Source organism: Oculina patagonica, chromosome 5 (genome assembly GCF_052425735.1).
Source record: "Oculina patagonica isolate OP01 chromosome 5, crgOcupat, whole genome shotgun sequence".
NCBI classification, from domain to species: domain Eukaryota; kingdom Metazoa; phylum Cnidaria; class Anthozoa; order Scleractinia; family Oculinidae; genus Oculina; species Oculina patagonica.
In genome coordinates, this window is record NC_135762.1 from 18,152,383 (window position 1) to 18,169,727 (window position 17,345).

General features: G+C 35.4%; 1 protein-coding gene across 2 annotated transcripts in view; it reads left to right on the forward strand.

Annotated features, from left to right (window-relative positions):
- LOC144653077 (proton-coupled zinc antiporter SLC30A9, mitochondrial-like) overlaps positions 1-17,345 on the forward strand; it is an 81,929-nt gene that overhangs the window by 58,818 nt on the left and 5,766 nt on the right. Inside the window, exons 2-12 of one of the 2 annotated variants that reach the window (XM_078512995.1) lie at positions 1,643-1,810; positions 7,087-7,207; positions 10,314-10,412; positions 10,612-10,703; positions 10,940-11,010; positions 12,144-12,217; positions 13,479-13,581; positions 15,696-15,751; positions 16,078-16,213; positions 16,588-16,627; positions 17,241-17,312. In XM_078512995.1, the coding sequence (XP_078369121.1) occupies positions 1,643-1,810; positions 7,087-7,207; positions 10,314-10,412; positions 10,612-10,703; positions 10,940-11,010; positions 12,144-12,217; positions 13,479-13,581; positions 15,696-15,751; positions 16,078-16,213; positions 16,588-16,627; positions 17,241-17,312 (1,032 nt within the window). The remainder of the gene's footprint in view (positions 1-1,642; positions 1,811-7,086; positions 7,208-10,313; positions 10,413-10,611; positions 10,704-10,939; positions 11,011-12,143; positions 12,218-13,478; positions 13,582-15,695; positions 15,752-16,077; positions 16,214-16,587; positions 16,628-17,240; positions 17,313-17,345) is intronic. The other variant, XM_078512994.1, reaches the window with a different exon arrangement.

The window sequence follows — 17,345 nt, forward strand, 5'->3', positions numbered from 1 at the left end:
TGTCAAAGCGTTGTCGTCTGTTCACCGCAGAATAAAAACAAGGGATTTGATATTTTGATTTTTGCGCACAACAAAGCGAATGAAACCTTGATTTATGATGATTGATTGATGTTGAATGTGAAACCGTGCTACGGGCGAGTAAGCTTTTAGCCGAGCTTTTCTAATTTTCGCCAAGTTTACCAAAGATAACCTTTGCTTAGCTTTATCGTGTGTCACGCCAAGCTTTTGATTTGCATTAAAAAATTATTTTCTAATTGAAAAGAACTGGCTTTGTTTATTAGCTTACATGTGTCATGGCGTATACAAATGCGGCCGGCACAATAACATCGCTTTTCAATTATTTCCTTGAAAAAAAATATCTCAGAAACCAAGGCAAGTTTATAGTGATTAAAGAGTTCTGTTTTATTTCTAAGTGGTGTTCCTTTTTAAACGATTTTTCGCTTTGGTTGCATCGAAGATATTTACATGCGGTTAACAGAAATTATACCGGAGCTTGCTTTACACCCGTACGTCCACTCCCGGCACTGGCTTTAAAAAAATTTGCGGTTTTTAAGTTAATCAATCATTCCACGCATTAAAGAGGCATAGAAAATAAAATCAGTGAAGCAGATTCCCAGGAGATTTTATTCAGTCTGGTAACAAAAGAAATACATCTCACCTACATCAAAGATGTTGCGCCTTTCACAATCTTCAGATGCAGGCCGGCTTGTCGGCAAATAGATCGGAATGAATAAGCAATGAGTTAAAACAATAGCTTGAATATATGAATGCTTAATAACCTCAAAATTTGAGGTACACATTTAAACCGGCGCGGAGACGTAATGTGTTTGGAAAAGAAACTAAAAACAGATGTGTCGCAAAATCTTTGTTGTATATGCGCGGATTTGATTTGATTTGAGTCCGACTCAATCGACGAGCAAGAGTGGAGAATGCTGTTTGCTATTTAAGTCCGAATAAAATAGCTTCACTTAAAATGAACCGTACTCAAAAAAGGTTCAGCATATTTAATTTACCCTGTAGAGAATCATGAAACGCAAATGAAGTCATTAATATAGCACAAATATGCCACAAAACTTAACAAATTGAAATTGATTTCAGTCGGTTTCCCGAACAATTCTCGATAAGCTTTAAAATGTTTTGAAAAGTCTTGAAAGAATTTTTGCTTGTTAAGCCTATTTCTCTGACTCAAAAATACTCTTTGACTGGAAAGCATTTGCGTACTGTCAAAACATACATTAAATTCATTTTCTGCATTTGGAGCTTCAGAAATATTTTAAATGAATAATAAAACAATTATTGAATTTGGCCATTGTATGATATGAAGAATTATGTAGATCTCGGAGGGTGTTATCTGCCTCAGCCTTCGGCTTCGGCGGATAGCACATTCCTCGATCTGCATAATTCTTCATATCATACTCTGCCTCATCCCATAATTTATTGCTAAACAACTATTCAAAAGTTACATGGATAAGGGATAATGTAGCAACTACAGAATGCAGCGCCACTTTTGAAGACGGTGTATCTTATAATGCAAGTGTATTAATGACAGTAGCATGCATTGCAGCTATAAAAATTGAGTTAGCAGGTTGTTGGACTGGTGTGCATGAGACCTGTACTAATAATTTTTCTACATATCAAACAGCATGCGGCAGAAGACACCATTTACCAAGTCATCTTTGTACAAGGTATTTTTACAGTCATTGTTATAAACACCTGAGAAGTGTTTCAAGCCATGCAAGTGGATCCAACGGAAGCAATGGTGAAGATGATACTACCCAAGTCAAGTCTTCCAGACTAAAGACCACTAAAGGTAATTGTTGTTACAACATGAAAAATTTACCCAAAGGGTAATGCTTGCCTTGTTAGACTACACTTTTCAATAGAACCTCCTCCAAGTTATGGTTTTTAACCTTGTTATGTTTACTTGTTAAGGGCGTATTTATTTGCAACATACGCGTATACATGTCGCATTTCTAACGCGTACCCAGTTTCAAATAAATGCGTCGATAACCCCCAAATCCCCTGGGTAAACAACAAGACACATATGGAAAGACCTGTCAAGATTAGAGAAATTTTTCCTGTACTGGCTTTTTTGCCACAAAATACCACAGAATAAGTTTAATTGAGTAGTGAAAGGAATGTAGGTAGTCAGAATACGACAGTGCTGATATGATCAGTGATTTTAACACGAAAATAGATGATGAGGAGCACGAGGCTGAAACAGCCATTGCACGCCGGTGGTTCCGAATTATTTATACTTTCATATTAGATCAGTATGATAAAAAAAGGGAATCAAAGGAAATGAGAATCAATAGTGCTATCTCAAGCTTTTCAGAATTTTTGCCAAGCAGGAAATTTTAAATTGGTGCACAAAGGTATTCTCTTAAATAAGGTTTAACGAAAAACAACAACAACGACAACAATAAACAAACAAACAAGCAAGCAAACGAACAACAAGAGTGAACGTTAAAATTCATAATTCATATTTCTGTGAGGAATGAATTTATTTGCGAATAATGGAGAACTCACAATTTCCCGTTAAATGACCTAGCGAGCATATAGTTACATGCAATTCTCTCTGCTTTGAGTTTATTACAAAAAATTGAAAATTCGAGAACCTTTTCTTTTGTGTCACATTCCTGGTTACATGTGGAGGGTATACGATTAATCGGTAGCGTATCGATTAATTGCATTCAAGTCGTACATTTCAACCCTGTGCTTGCAAATTCACACACAAACGTAGTCAAAAATTGCGTCTTCGTATTCTGTGTAATACTGAGTAATATTTTCTGGGGTCAAATTTGCTTCAGATTCACTTTAATCAAACTGTACGGTTATTTTTCTCAAACAAGCAAGAGAAAAAATTGCACAGCCCTAAAACTTTTTCGGCACAAATGTGGTTCGTTTGACACGAGAATACAAAAGGGCAACAATCAGTCTCTCCTTTAGGGTTACCTTATTATAGGAATATAACAAAGCATTTTAATAACAACGGGAACAAAATGTATGCGTAATCAAATTAATACGAATTGTAGAGAATGTATGTTAACATGCATTTAATTAACGCAATTCGTTGTGTGGCATGTGCTTACATGCAGTTAATTAACACGAATTTAATGCGTAGTAATTTTTATTGCAACCTGCTTGATTTTAAAGTCAAAACAACAACGTCCAACAACAGAACTCGAGGTTTAATTCTGATAAATCATACACAACAAAGATATTTAAACAGACCAAATAGTGACTAATATTAAATGAATGGATCCAGGGATGGAGTGCATCCCATCCTTGTGCTTTCCAGCGTTCCACTGCCTCTGTTTTTCCTGCAGCTTTGACGGAGAAGTAAATGTCGGTTAAACATAACTTTTCCGGAAATAAAGGCGTCTTAAAATAACAATGCTGGAAAATAGTGTGATTTTAATTAATAATGACGTAAATTAAGGTACATGAAATTAACACAAATTTTTTAAATTTGCGTTAATTACATGTATCGTTAATTTCCTATAATAAGGTATAAATCAAGGACATACAAAGGAAACAGTAATACCGAGAACAATATTGCTTAATTAGTTCGCCACGCTGCGCCATTGCTTATTCGCGTACCCCATACGCATAACCAGAAATGCGACTCAAATAAATACGTCGTCTCGTCTTCCGGTATACGCGTATGCTGCAAATAAATATGCCCTAATTTTTTTCTAATGTTTGAATGCTTATCTCCATTAGCTCTTTAGCTAAAATTATCAATATTATTGAGCTTAAACAAATGTCATTGTGTTATGTTGTGATAAGTGTAAAGGACCCTATCTCTTGTGCGCTTAACAAATTTACAGAAAGTACATTGAACATGTACTACCGAATTAGGTAGACTGTTTTTTCGGAGCCGCACAAAACAGTTGCCGTTGGCGACAAAGACGTGTGTTTAGGGTCACGTGGGTTACAGCTGTTAAATGAAAAGGTAAACGCACGTGAGCACATTCCTTTGCTCGTTGTAGAACATCGTGATCCTCGCTCGCGCTTCAACCAGTTATCAGCCGTCGATCTTTCGCTTTCTACTTCCTTAAACTTCCCTCGAAAATAACCCGATGCAGGATCCCTTCCTTCAGCTATAATGCAGTCGACTATGCTGCCTTGTAGGCTGGCACCTACTAAAAGACCTTCCCTTGCTATTAACGAAAAAGCCCGCCATCTCTCTTGCCTCAGGAATGTGAAGGAATGTGAATCACATGTGCATACCAATGCGGCGTTAGTTGTAAATCACGTGGGCTTAAGGTGGCCGAATACAGTTTTTTCGTGGCTCAAAGGCGCGCGCTACAATTTTCTGCTTGACGTCATTATTGCTCGCGCGGGCTAAAATGGCGCTAGCACCTCTAAACAGAAACAAAAAAGAGTTCCATCTGTTTTACCGCGCTTTACCAAATTTATATACAAAAGAAAACTTTAAAATACTTTCAAATAGGTCTTGAAACCTGGGACGGAAAACAATACGACAAAAAAGGTAGATAAACAACCGAAGAGAAGTTCTAATTCTGTCTTTCATTATCGCTCGCGACACCTGGCGTCATATTAGCGTGCGCTCGCACGCGCAATTTGATTCCCCTCGGAGGTCGTAAAAGCCAGATTTTGATCCAGATTATCTCGAAAACCTACCGTACAACCTATTTTGAAACTTTCACAATTAAATTTAAGGGGTGAACCACGTCCACAGCCAAAATTTTGAAAAAATCTGTAAGACAGATTTTGAGCTATTTTAAAAATCGGCAAAATATAACATTTTCCTATTTTGCGAAAAATCTGTCTTACAGATTTTTATATTATTTTGCATGAATGATAAATCAAAGCCAATTTCTTATTTCTGAAATTTTCAGGTAGGGTCGTACACTGTACGGGTAGATTTTGAGAAAAACGCCGTTTTAACTACTAGTGCCAGTCCCCTCTCAAGCACTCGGCCGTTCATTTAAGCTGTGTATAAGCATTTGTATTTTCCAAATAGTGCATTAGATGGTTTTAGGATGTAACAAACAGTGATAAGAGAAAGACAAAACTTTTCTGGAGATTGTACAAGAGAATTAAAGGTTGGACTGATTTGCCCTCTCAAAACTGTATTAAGCCACCTTAATTCAAAGACGAGTCTCGCCAACGGCAACTGTTTTGGGCGTCTTCGAAAAAACAGTCTACCTGGTAGTAAGTTAAGTGCCTATAAAATGAAATTTACGACCCTATTTTTATTGCAGAAAATGAAAGTAGGATGTTCCACTGATTCGTAATTTGCCAGTTTAAGCTATGCTGCAGAGCACAATTTTTCTAGATTTCTAGACTTAAAGTTGGCCAGTTCAACCCTTTTCGTTTTCCAGGGACTGGTGCCAAAATAACACCTTGTGATGTCATAAGGTGTGTAAACTCTTTCGCTTGCCACAGTTTCTCCTGTTTCTACTATTAGTATAGTTGAATTACAAATTATAGTTTAATTATGATAGCTTTTCATGCAGAAACTCGGCTACAGCGACCAAACCAGAGTCTTCTGACTTTTCAATGACTACAAATGTAAATGGCCAAAAACATCAGAGCAATCAAACTATTCCAATAGCAGTGTAAACATGCCGGAGGTCCTGCAAGCTTACATACATCACTTGTATTGTCCGTGGAAAATTATTTTTATGTCACAGTTTTTGGTTCACAGTTTTGGGAACGTCGTTGAGAAAGAAAGCTATCTTGTCTAAATTTGTGCTACCTTAGTGCAGATGTGCATGTCAAAGAAGCAGAAAAAGCAAAACTCGTAGTGCCACATGTATGTTTGCCACATAGTATTTTTCGTGTCAGTATAAATCTAACTTGAAGTCCCGTGGCGGGTATAAAGCTGCCAGCTTAACGACACAGTGTCTTAATTCACCTTGTTGGACTTAAGTCAGATGTGATCATTTCACTACTTAAGGTGATTCCACTGAAATAGAAGGGGTATTAAAAATTTTCTGAAACTTGGTACAGGTTACAATCATGTTATGGTCATTAAAATAATGAAATAAAAAATGGGGGTCACCACGCTACTTTTTGTGTAAAATGGATGGGCATTATAATAGCAAATGTACGACCCGCGAGGTATATATTAGGAACCCTAGTAATCCAAATGGGGATCGCTATTGTTTCCAGAAAAAACATTTTTGCATTAAAGAATTAGTCTAGTTCAACAAAATTCACTTTGATCTTATATTAAAAACTATTCTTATTGTACAGAAATTAAGATAAGGAAAGAAATTTAAGATTTTGCTTCGTGCGCACGTTAACGGCACTACCTAAAAACCTGTTTTTACGGCATTAAAATTAAAATATCTCAATGTAGAATTTTAAACTTTTTTTAAAATCGCAATATATTGTAGACAACAGTATGACATTTAAATTAGTGCATTAAAAAATAGGGGTCACCGTGCTCGTTTAAGAGAAAATGACCATTTATTTCCATACCGAGCTTAGCCTGAAGGGAATCTCGTAGTGTTCTGTGTGCGCGCGCCCTCGTGCACGCGCTAAATGACCGGAAAACTTATACGCAATGCAATACCGTGGAATCACCTTAAATGTTGAACATCTTTGGTTCATGATATTAAAAACTCTGATGTGAAATAAAGAAAATAGGAAAATAAGCTTTGTTCCTGGTGTTAGATTACTCACAGCGTGACAGCAAGATATGGCAAGCATCTACCGTATCGTTTTCCTGTAATCAGTGTTGATGATATTGTTGTTTAGCTACTATAAGATACAAATATTATATCAAGAGTTAAACCACAATCAAGCCCTATTCTCCTCTTTGCTGCAGTGTAATCGAACCGTTTACACACCTTATGACATCAGGAGACCTTATTTGCATGTTTTGGTCATGCGTCAGCTGTCACACATTTTGGCTTGAAATGGCCAACTTCAAGGCAAGAATTCTAGTAGACCGCGCACCTCAGTATAGGATAAATTAAGAATCAGTGAAACATGTACTTTCATTTTCTACAATAAAGAAGGGGTCGAAAATATCATTTCGTAGGCACTTTACTTAAATAATGATACATCATTGTTGGCTAAGCATGTTATTATTATTTTATTTAGGAGAGCGATCAAAGAGGCTCTTTAAAATATCACCATCAGATGTAAATTATAATAGAAAATATTATCAAAACACATTTATTTCTGCCACCCGTGCCATGAGTGACTACCTCCTTAAACCAAGGTATGTTTATCTAAGATATAGTTGATAATGAATCTTTTATTTACTGTTATCTCAACAGAGATATGTCATTCAAATAACTTATAAACACTGTGGCCGAAAAGTGTCGAGCATATTTCTCTGTACATGCAAACTGTTAGGACATCCCAGGGGACAAATATTGGGTTGATAAAAATCTTTGATAGATCTTCAAAGATCTTTGTTAGGATGTCTGAGGATCTGAATTCTTGCAGAATTATAGTGCACATACATGTAATGTTAAACCTTAACATGCTAAGCCCGAATTATTCCATGATTTGGAGGAATAGCCGTTCAACCACTTATGACGTCACCAATGTACGCATCAGCAGATTTTTGTGATGTGCAACTTATAGAGGTTGGATAGGGCTAATAGAAAAAAACATGATCAGTTTTTGGTGTAAAATTGGTGCTAAAACAGGCCAATTTACCTGTACTTGCTCATGGTCTCCTTTCCAGGGTTTTCCATTGATTAAGATCGAAACTTTTCAGGCCAGTAGAAGGGGTGCACAGTTTAGAGAAATTTAGGATCGTAGAGCCAAGAAAATCAATTAATGGTTAAAAAAACATGTTATTTGGAGTAATTTCAGCATATTAAGGGTTAAGGTTCCTGCAGTTATGTCAAGGATGCTCGAAATAGCAAGATCCTGCAGAGAATTTATCCAGACTAAGAACCTGGTGAAATCCTCATCAGATTCTTGAGGATCTTAAGGACGTTCGCGCCAAAATTTTTCTACTCGACAGATTTCTTTATTTTTTTGCTGCGGTCAGATAATGAGTTACTTGTGTCAGAAATGCAAAAAAAAGTTGGGGTCACCGACTTTGTTTCAGAGAAAAAGTGTGTGGAAAACTACCCTAATTTTGAAATATTGGCGCACAGTAATTCAGCATGGTTTGCAGGGTTTGTGGTTAAAAATATCGAAGATGAGTAAACGGAGGTTAACAATCGTAATCTCATTTTGTAGAAGTGCGTCTGTTGCGTAAATAATTCTTAGTTTTGCCATCTCTTTGTAAAATTTAACCCTGGAAAAACGAATTTGAAACAGTGTCGTACGGCAAAAGGAAAGCTTAAAAAGTGGAATTTAAACCGTCAGTGTGACAAAAAAATCAAACTTCCACTCGATAGATTTTTTTTTCACACAAAACGTAGATATCAATTAACAAAAGTAGTCCATTAAGAAAAAAATAGGGGTCACCAACCATTTAAGAGAGCAAATTGCAGGCGAAGCAAGCGGAACAGCAACTCACCCTATATGTTCTTAGAAATTTTACTTAGCGCGCGCGCTCAAAGTATGGTGTGGTGACATGAATTACGTGCGCAGTAGGGATGCGCATAAACAATTAGCGCGAACGTCCTTAAAAGACCCTTGCAAAGATCTTTGTAAGGATCTATACTACTACTATTTGTAAGATCCTCATCATATCAAATATAAGCTTTTATTGAAAGATATTTGATATGACCATATGATGATGTAAGATTAGTGTTTTTAATTTACTGAAACTGTTTGGTCATAGCATTCAGTTGCTTTAATGCAAATCAGTTGTGAAATTCCTTTCCTAGAACAAAATTAAGGTTCTGCTGCATCTGCATGTACCAGCCATTATATATCTTGGTATTTTTTTTTTTTCATACAGTTACTTGAACATAATAAAAGCCCTCTAAGAGGACTTGTGGTTACCAGTATCTTATTATGTTTTTAGTGTATTACTAAAGAAATAGTGAACAGCTAAAATGTTTCTGGAGTGTTCATGATGTAGCAAACAAACCCGTGAAAGCACTATCTTTTTGAATCATTTTTCAAGAAATCAGATTGACAAAAGCATGTTTTACATTTTTGAGACATTTTTGGTGATCACAGTTCCCGTAGTTTATCTGTAAACATACTGAGCAATAAGGAAGCCTGAGGAGATGTATTATTAAGGCCAAAACAATTAGGTATAGAAAAAAAGAACCCTTTCTATGCATCCTTTTTTTACTTGAAAACAAAGCATGAACCCATTGACGCGTACGCCGCGCCTGGAGAATTTTAGCGAGCCCTAACATACATGTATGCGCAGTGTAAAATCCAGAGAAATAATTAGTTTCTGAAGTTAATTTTTATTTCAAACTGACATGTTGATTAATTTATCCCAGATCACACTCAAAGACAGCGATATTTTTTTCCTCAGTTTATTATTTAAGGAGCTTGCGAAATACAGAGTCTTTGGACAAAGACTTTAAAATATCATAAAATACCCTCGACTGGTAAAAGAGAGTTTTCATTCTGTACCTCTGACACTGCCATTAATTCAATAGCACTGATTGCGGGTAGGCAGTCATTCGAGATGAAAAAATTAATTATAAATCACAGCAGCATGAAGGTTTTGGCACTCTGTACTCCATGATTTTTTTCATTTTAGAACCACTTAAAAGGTTCCATTTATTTTAAGCCCCAATGAGGTAACTTTCCCTGTGTTCAGAAAAAGGGAGCAGTTTCACAAAGCAGGGGATTGTTGATCCTCGCAGTTCGTAGGTGCCAATAATGATTACGAAAGTGCCTAATGGAATGCTCACATTTAACTAAATCCCAACAATTCATTACTGTAACACATACCGTATATCCTTTTAAAGAATAGAATTGTTATTGTTACAAGCAACCTGGAGATCTTGAGAAATCCTTCTGCCGTTTCAGTACACTTTTGCTCTTACTTCTTGCTTTGGAAAGTCTTACTTACACAGACCATATCACAGAGGTTACCTTAGTACCCACAAAAAATGATGTTTAACATGATCAAAATTTGCATAACTACCCCCATGGGGGTTGGTTGGTTTGAACCTCCCACCCCTCTGGAAATTCCAGTTCAGCTTCATACATACAAGTTTTCCTAAAGTTAATAAAGAATATTGGCTTCTGAGACCCCTCACCCCTCAGGAAATCCAATGACCTTCCATGAGGTGAGTATGGATATTTTCTGGAACAGCTCAATCCACATCATGTGGATAAAAAAGCGTGGTTATCAGTTATTGGAACAGCAGTTCCAATTCCATTATTGATACCTTGGCAAAAAATAGTTTGTGTAATTAATGATATTAATTATTTTGTACCTTCAGTGATTTAGAAGGACTGAAGACAACAGCAGTGCGCAGTGCTTATAGTGACGCACAACAGCCTCCAGATGTGTGCTACCTAAAATCAGATGTTGAGACAAGGTACTTGACAATAAGTGTACATTTGTATGTGTTGTGGTTTAAATGGTGTGCCAGGTTTGAAATATTTCAAACCAAACAACAGATTTAAATCATGGCACATTTCAAAACATGATAGCTGTAAAGCAAAATACTTGATTGATGAACACAAATTAATTTTGTGGTTAACCTTCTTTGTTAAAAATATTTATTTATTTTTCAGAGCTTATGAAGTTTGGGGAAGCTCTGAAGCTCTTTCAAGAGAGATCTGGAATAGAAAGAAGGCATATGAGGAAAGTGAACGTTACAGGAAAGGTATAGTATGTATACATCTGTATTGTCATGTTCATTAATGTTAGGCAAGCTTCCTTCACCAAAGTCACCAAATAACTACCAAAGACTCACTAATATCAGCCTTTAAATTTGACTAATCCAAATGGATTCTTTAGTTGAAACATAAGAGTTTTAACATTATAATATAATATGTATTATATTATGATATAATAAAATATTATTAATACTAATGTGCATTGAACAATCACTCTTGTTAGGCCTTGGAGCACTTATAGGACATTTAAAGAAGACAATAAGAGATCATACTAAGAAGAAAGAAGAAAACATGGTCAGTAACCAGGCTCATATTTGCTGATTTCCTCAGAACTCCAGGTTGAGGGGTCCCGCCCTTAAGATGGCCTGCTATGTGTCAGTCCAAAGGGACTGCTGTAGTCAAATGCGGCTGCAGATCTAGACTTGCCTCCAAGTCGAGATTAGAAGAGCAGTTTGCTGAAGAGCAAACTGCAAGTGTGAGTGCGTGGTGTGAGCAGCGAGCACAAAGCGTGAGAGCTTGACTTGTTTCCCCAGCTAAACATCATTTTGGCACAAACTTTTCCTCAAGTACCTAGTAGCATTTTGTTATGAAAGAGAGTGTTCCCTTTCAAGGAAATTACAATACACTACATCCTTATTTATGTCTGTTTGATATAAAAACAATATATCATGCATAGGGCATTACTTTTTAAACAATAGTTAATATGAGTAAGACTAACTTCTTCAAACTTGAATTATGGTAGATATGAAATAGTTGTAGCCCAGAAATAAAGTGTGGCATCTCTGGAGTAAAAACAGTCAGTCTGAATAAAATCAGTCAGACATTTGTAATTTCCAGTGTGTCAGAGTTGCACAACAGATTTTTCAATTAAATACATAAAAGATGAACACAATTATGTGTATGTAACTTATGCAGTTACGAAAAGAAAGCCTAAAAGAAATTCAGGCTTTGAAGGGATTCAACCAATGACCTGTAGGACACCAGTGCAGTGCTTTACCAACTGAGCTGTCAAGCCAGCTGGAAAATAGATATTTGAACTGTAAGTGAAAGATTAAACACACAAAAGACCATCCCAGTTAGCTGAGTTAACATTGCACTACACCAGGTTTGCAGAGGTCAGTGGGTTTAAATCATGTTGAAGAGTGATTTTTTCCTTTCTTACATTGTTTTCTTTCTTTTTGCATCTGTATATATATTTCCTACATAACTGCAATGAGCAATTTCATGTATAACCGCTAAATCTTGCTTCTGCTAATAGTTGACGTATTCACTTTGAAATATTTCAATCATGCCTTCAGTAGGCAGAGTTGAAATGAACTTTTTCATCCTATCACATTTTAACACAATATTTTATTGTGAATGAGTAATGAATAATGAATAATAATGAATAATAATGAGTAGTGAATGAGTAATTTGTTACTTTTTAGTATTTTGGTGAAAGAACACAAAGAAATATGATGCTAAAAGGTTCTGCCAAAGTTGTAACTTATGCAATTTGCAGGTAAAAGTGAAAAATTAACAAGTTTTGAGTTCTTCTTTACATGTACTTAACTTGTCATGTTTAATCATTTTCTTGCTCTTGTTTGCTCTCACCCACTTTGTCAACAAAGGGAAATTTGTATTACCTTCAAACATATAAAATGTAATTTAAGGTTTATATATTTTTCTTTCCTTCTTTGTTCCTTATGTAATGATAATTTTCTTTTTGCTTGTTGCATAAATGACGCAGGTAACAACGGCAATCAAAACAAATTCTACATTGTTTTCTTTTTTGTTTTAAGTAAGTTAATTATGAGGGCACTCGAGTTTTAGGATTTAGAAAAATGACAAGCTTTGTGAGTGCTCATAAAATAGTGACATACTTACATGTACTTCAGTGCTGCCTCAAATCTACCCAGGATATTGTCTAACTGCATTATCTGGGATTAATATACAATCTTCGTTCACTGTCCAAAATCCACTCGCGCAATTGGTTAAAATAGATCAGGTGATTTTGCTTTACCTGTCGTCAGCAAACTCAGACAGTGCAGTATTGACAATAATGCACGAAAATCGTGCATTATTGAAGGTGTCTTCAGCTTCAAAGCTTGTAGAAGTGGAAGAAAAGTATATTCCTCAAATTATCAACGATCCAATACCAAACAAAATCGAAGAGGATAACAACTTGAAGCGCTTTCATGTTCAAAGGAAAACTGCAGCTCAATAAATACATTTTTGTGTGCGATTGACTTGCTTGTAGTTGCTTGATTGTGAAAGCCATCGACTTGCATTGAACAAGCTTCTCGCTGACTGTATTTATGAACGACCACACTGACCACAGCTGATGAACGATTTTATGAACCATTTTAAGTTTTATTTCTGTACGGCTAATTTGTGATTTTTATATTATTGATGTAATCCCGTGTAATTATGTACTACTACACTTCTTATTTTTAAACATTAAGTTTGTTGTTTGAAGTTCGTTAAGTCGATGATCGCTTGCAGTTCGATGCAGTGTACTCAGATTGTATATTAAAAGGGTTAGAGTCTGTTCGTTCGTGTTTTGTTGACAAATACACGCACTTGCTGGCCTCACAATGAACTCAAAATTTTCAATACTGCACTCGGCTACGCCTCGTGCAGTATTGAAAATTTCTCGTTCATTGTGCGGCCAGCGCGTGCGTGTATTTGTCAACAAAACACTCACAACAGTCTCTAACCCATAAATATAATTAACAGTTATTTTTTATTAACTAGAAGAAGTTGTTGATGTGTATTTCCAGTAACTGTGCTGTGATGCTATTCAAGTTTGGTGCATATTTATACACTGGATCAGCAACCATGCTATCTGAATCCATTCATTCCTTGGCTGATATGTTAAACCAGGTACAAGACATTAAGGTGTCTCGATTGGATTTTTGAGTGACGATACCTAATGCAACTTTGAACAACTTGTTCCCCACCGTAAACAATCCGACTGAAAATTGATCAGTACAGCTGTACTAAAAAATGATAAAAGTTTCGAATGACATAAGTTTCATCGAAATCGGAGTAACCATAGCAACATAATGACGTCACCACCCATTTTACACAAGACAATTATCTTGTAATAGAGGGATAATTTTGAAAAAAGGCTTCTAGATCTTGGACTTGACATAGCTTTCTCAAGGTCTGCAAAATTTGAAGAATTTCTATGATCTCAAGCGTTTTCGAGAGAATTTTGGATGAAGTTTTCAGGTGCTAAAATATAACAAAAACAAAGCAGTCTTAAAACATTATTTAGAAAACATTCACAAGGCCCAATCAAGTAACATTTTGGCCTTAAGTGAATCTTGTACTATCTAATTACCTTGGGAGAAAATCTCAGAGAAATCATTTCATATGATTTCTTAAAACGTTCGGCTTGAATATGAACTGGTATGAAGTGTTATTTCGCTCTTTTATCAAAAAAGGGCCTGCGCTTACTAAAATGATTGCAAAATAAAAAGCGCTCGATATAATTTTTTTAAACTTGGCAGTCAAAAAGAAGAATAAGTATGTAATAAAATGTCTGATTTTCAAAATAATTGAAACATTCTGAGGCAGCCAATTTAAAGCCTTAACTCAGGTTAACATTGCACTGTTTTTCACCCTACATCGCCTGCATTTGTAAATTTCAGCACATCTTGAATGTGTATTACAGCCCCTTTATTTCCGAAAACTGTACAAAAACAAGCTAATTTAACAAGCCAAAATACAATAACAACGAGAAAAAGGCTAGTAAAGCACTTGTATTATCTTCAGTCTCCAAACAGTTTCAAGGTCAAGGCAGAATGGTCACAAAAATCTCCAGTAATAAAAAATTAGTGATTCATGATGTACTGGAAGTTACAAATGCCCGTGGCTTGAATCAATGGAGACAGATAATGAGGCAGCGATCTGATGTAGGGTAAAAAACAGCGCAATGTTTAACTAAATTAAGGCTTTGAATTAACTGGCTTAAAATGTTTCAATTATTTCGAAAATCAGACATTTCAGTACATACTTATTCTTCTTTTTGACTGCCAAGTTTAAAAAAAATATATGGGGCGCTTTTTATTTTGCGATCATTTCAGTAAGCGAAGGCCCTTTTTCGATAAAAGAGCGAAATAACACTCCATACCAGTTCATATTCAAGCTAATGTTTCAAGAAATCAAATGAAACGATTTCTCTGAGATTTTCTCCCAAGGTAATTAGATAGTACAAGATTCACAAATGTTACTTGATCGGGTCTTGTGAACGTTTTCTCAATAATGTTTTTAGACTGATGTGTTTTTGTTGTATTTTAGCACCTAAAAACTTCATCCAAAATTTTCTCGAAAATGCTCTCATAGAAATTCTTCAAATTTTGCAGACCTTAAGAAAACTATGTCAAGTCCAAGATCTAAAAGCCTTTTTTCAAAATTATCCGTCTATTACAAGAAAATCGGTCTCGTGTTAAATGGGTGGTGACGTCATTATGTTGCTATGGTTACTCCGATTTCGATGAAACTTATGTCATTCGAAACTTTTATCATTCTTTAGTACAGCTGTACTGATCAATTTTCAGTCGGATTGTTTACGATGGCGTACAAGTTGCTCAAAGTTGAAAGGTATCGTCACTTAAAAATCTGATCAAGACACCTTAAGTGACAGTTTAAAAATAACTGTTTTAGACATAATATGTCATCAGAAGTTCTATTTCACATTACTTCAGAATATTGTTTGCTCTAGCATCTTATCAGAGCAGAACTAAAGCAGTTACTGGTATTTTGTGCAAATGATTTCAAGAACTGTTTGATGACAATAAATACTGAAGTTGATTCATGATTAAAATGTACGTAAAATGACTGACACTGGCTTAGGTCTTAGTTGATTTTGATTCATAGCAAAATGCAATATTTTGCTGCAAACAACATCATGTTTTACTTATTTATGTGAAGGTTCTTATCATGCTTAATTTAATTGTTATTTTATAATATAATGTCCTATTTTTCTGCAGTGCTTGTTAGCTGTTGGAATCTTGCAATCAATTAAGAAACCTTCTCCAGATCATCCGTAAGTTATTAGTTTTAACAGTCAAATTAAGAAGATAAGATTTAAGATTAAAATCCTAATAAATATGTATTCTATAATTTAATGTTTGTCTTTGCATGTTGTGTCTAGGAAATAGAAAATGTTATGTACTAAGTCTGCAATATTGTATGTTTGCAAGCTGATGTAAACAAGAAGTGGCTATTTTCAATGTTTTTTGGTCAGCATTTAATATATAATTAAATCTATACACAGAGTTTGATGTTTTTATGCATAAAAGGGTATGCTTTTTACCAAAATGTTTTTAATGAATTGCACTGCACATAATTTGTCTTGTCCAACCCATTTAGTTACGGCTGGTCAAGAGCTCGTTATGTGTATTCACTTATCAGTGGTGTTGGAATCTTCTTCCTTGGAGCTGGTGTTACAGTGTATCATGGTGTTGCAGGCCTGATTAACCCAGCACCGCTAGAGAATCTTGCCATGGTAAAGTTTATTTAAGAAGCAATATTTTTAACATAATTTTGGCATTTTTTTTTCTTAGTTATGGGTATATAAAAAGGCCACTTTTGGTAACCAAAGGCATGATTACCTACTCCTGATTGGCTACTTAACTTTGCAATTTTGAAAAACTTTGAGTATGTTGTCCTTGTTATAGAGCAAAAATAAAATAGAAATTTGTGTCCAAATTTTACATACACATAATCTTAATTGCTAAAATTCATGTATACTGAACAGTGTACAATAACTAGGTTATAAACCAAATATTCAGTGAAGTTAAAAGTTACAATTGCCTGTACAGTTTTTTGGGGGTAGAATTAATGTCCAACTTGCTTGTCACATGTTATTGTTTCTTACAGGCTTATACTATACTTGCTGGATCATTTTTAGTGGAAGGAGGTTTGTTGCTCATGCTTGCTTTTAACCTTCTTTTCTAAACAAAGAAATTATAACCATGACACCAAACACCACAAAAGTTCGTCAAAAATACTCCACGTACTGCATGTCATATTGTCAACCCTCTTTTCAGTGTTTGCAAAAGCAATGAAACACTCTCTCTCGTGTTGGCAATTTAGGGTTTGAAAAGGGTTTGCATAGGTTTGAAACCCTCTCAAACCTGGTTTTTAATTATTATGTAATTGAGTGTAATTTACCAGCACTTGACAGTACTTGTATGTCCTTATTGTCATTTCTACGTGCCGTTGTTTGCTTTCATACTTTCTCCAGTTAAGGCATATAAAATGCAATTAAATAAACATCAAACTCTAAAGATTTACATGGCTGTGAAAGTTTTGTTTGAATTTTCTATTGTACAGTTCAAAAGATGTAAGTTGTGATTGTTTTCCTGCATGTACATCTGGGGAGGGTGGTATGGTTTTTTTGGTGACGCTGCAGTGAGTGGTAGATTATAATAAATATACATTCAAGTGCTTTTAATTAGTGATATAAAACACTTAATGATAATGACTAATTATGAAACAAAATAACAGTATGTGTCTGTGTTGTTTATTAGCCACTTTGCTGCTGGCCATAGGTCAAGTGAGGAAGAGTGCACGGGAAAGTGGAATGTCATTCAAGGAATATGGTATGATCGGCATCTGTGAGCTGTATCATGTTA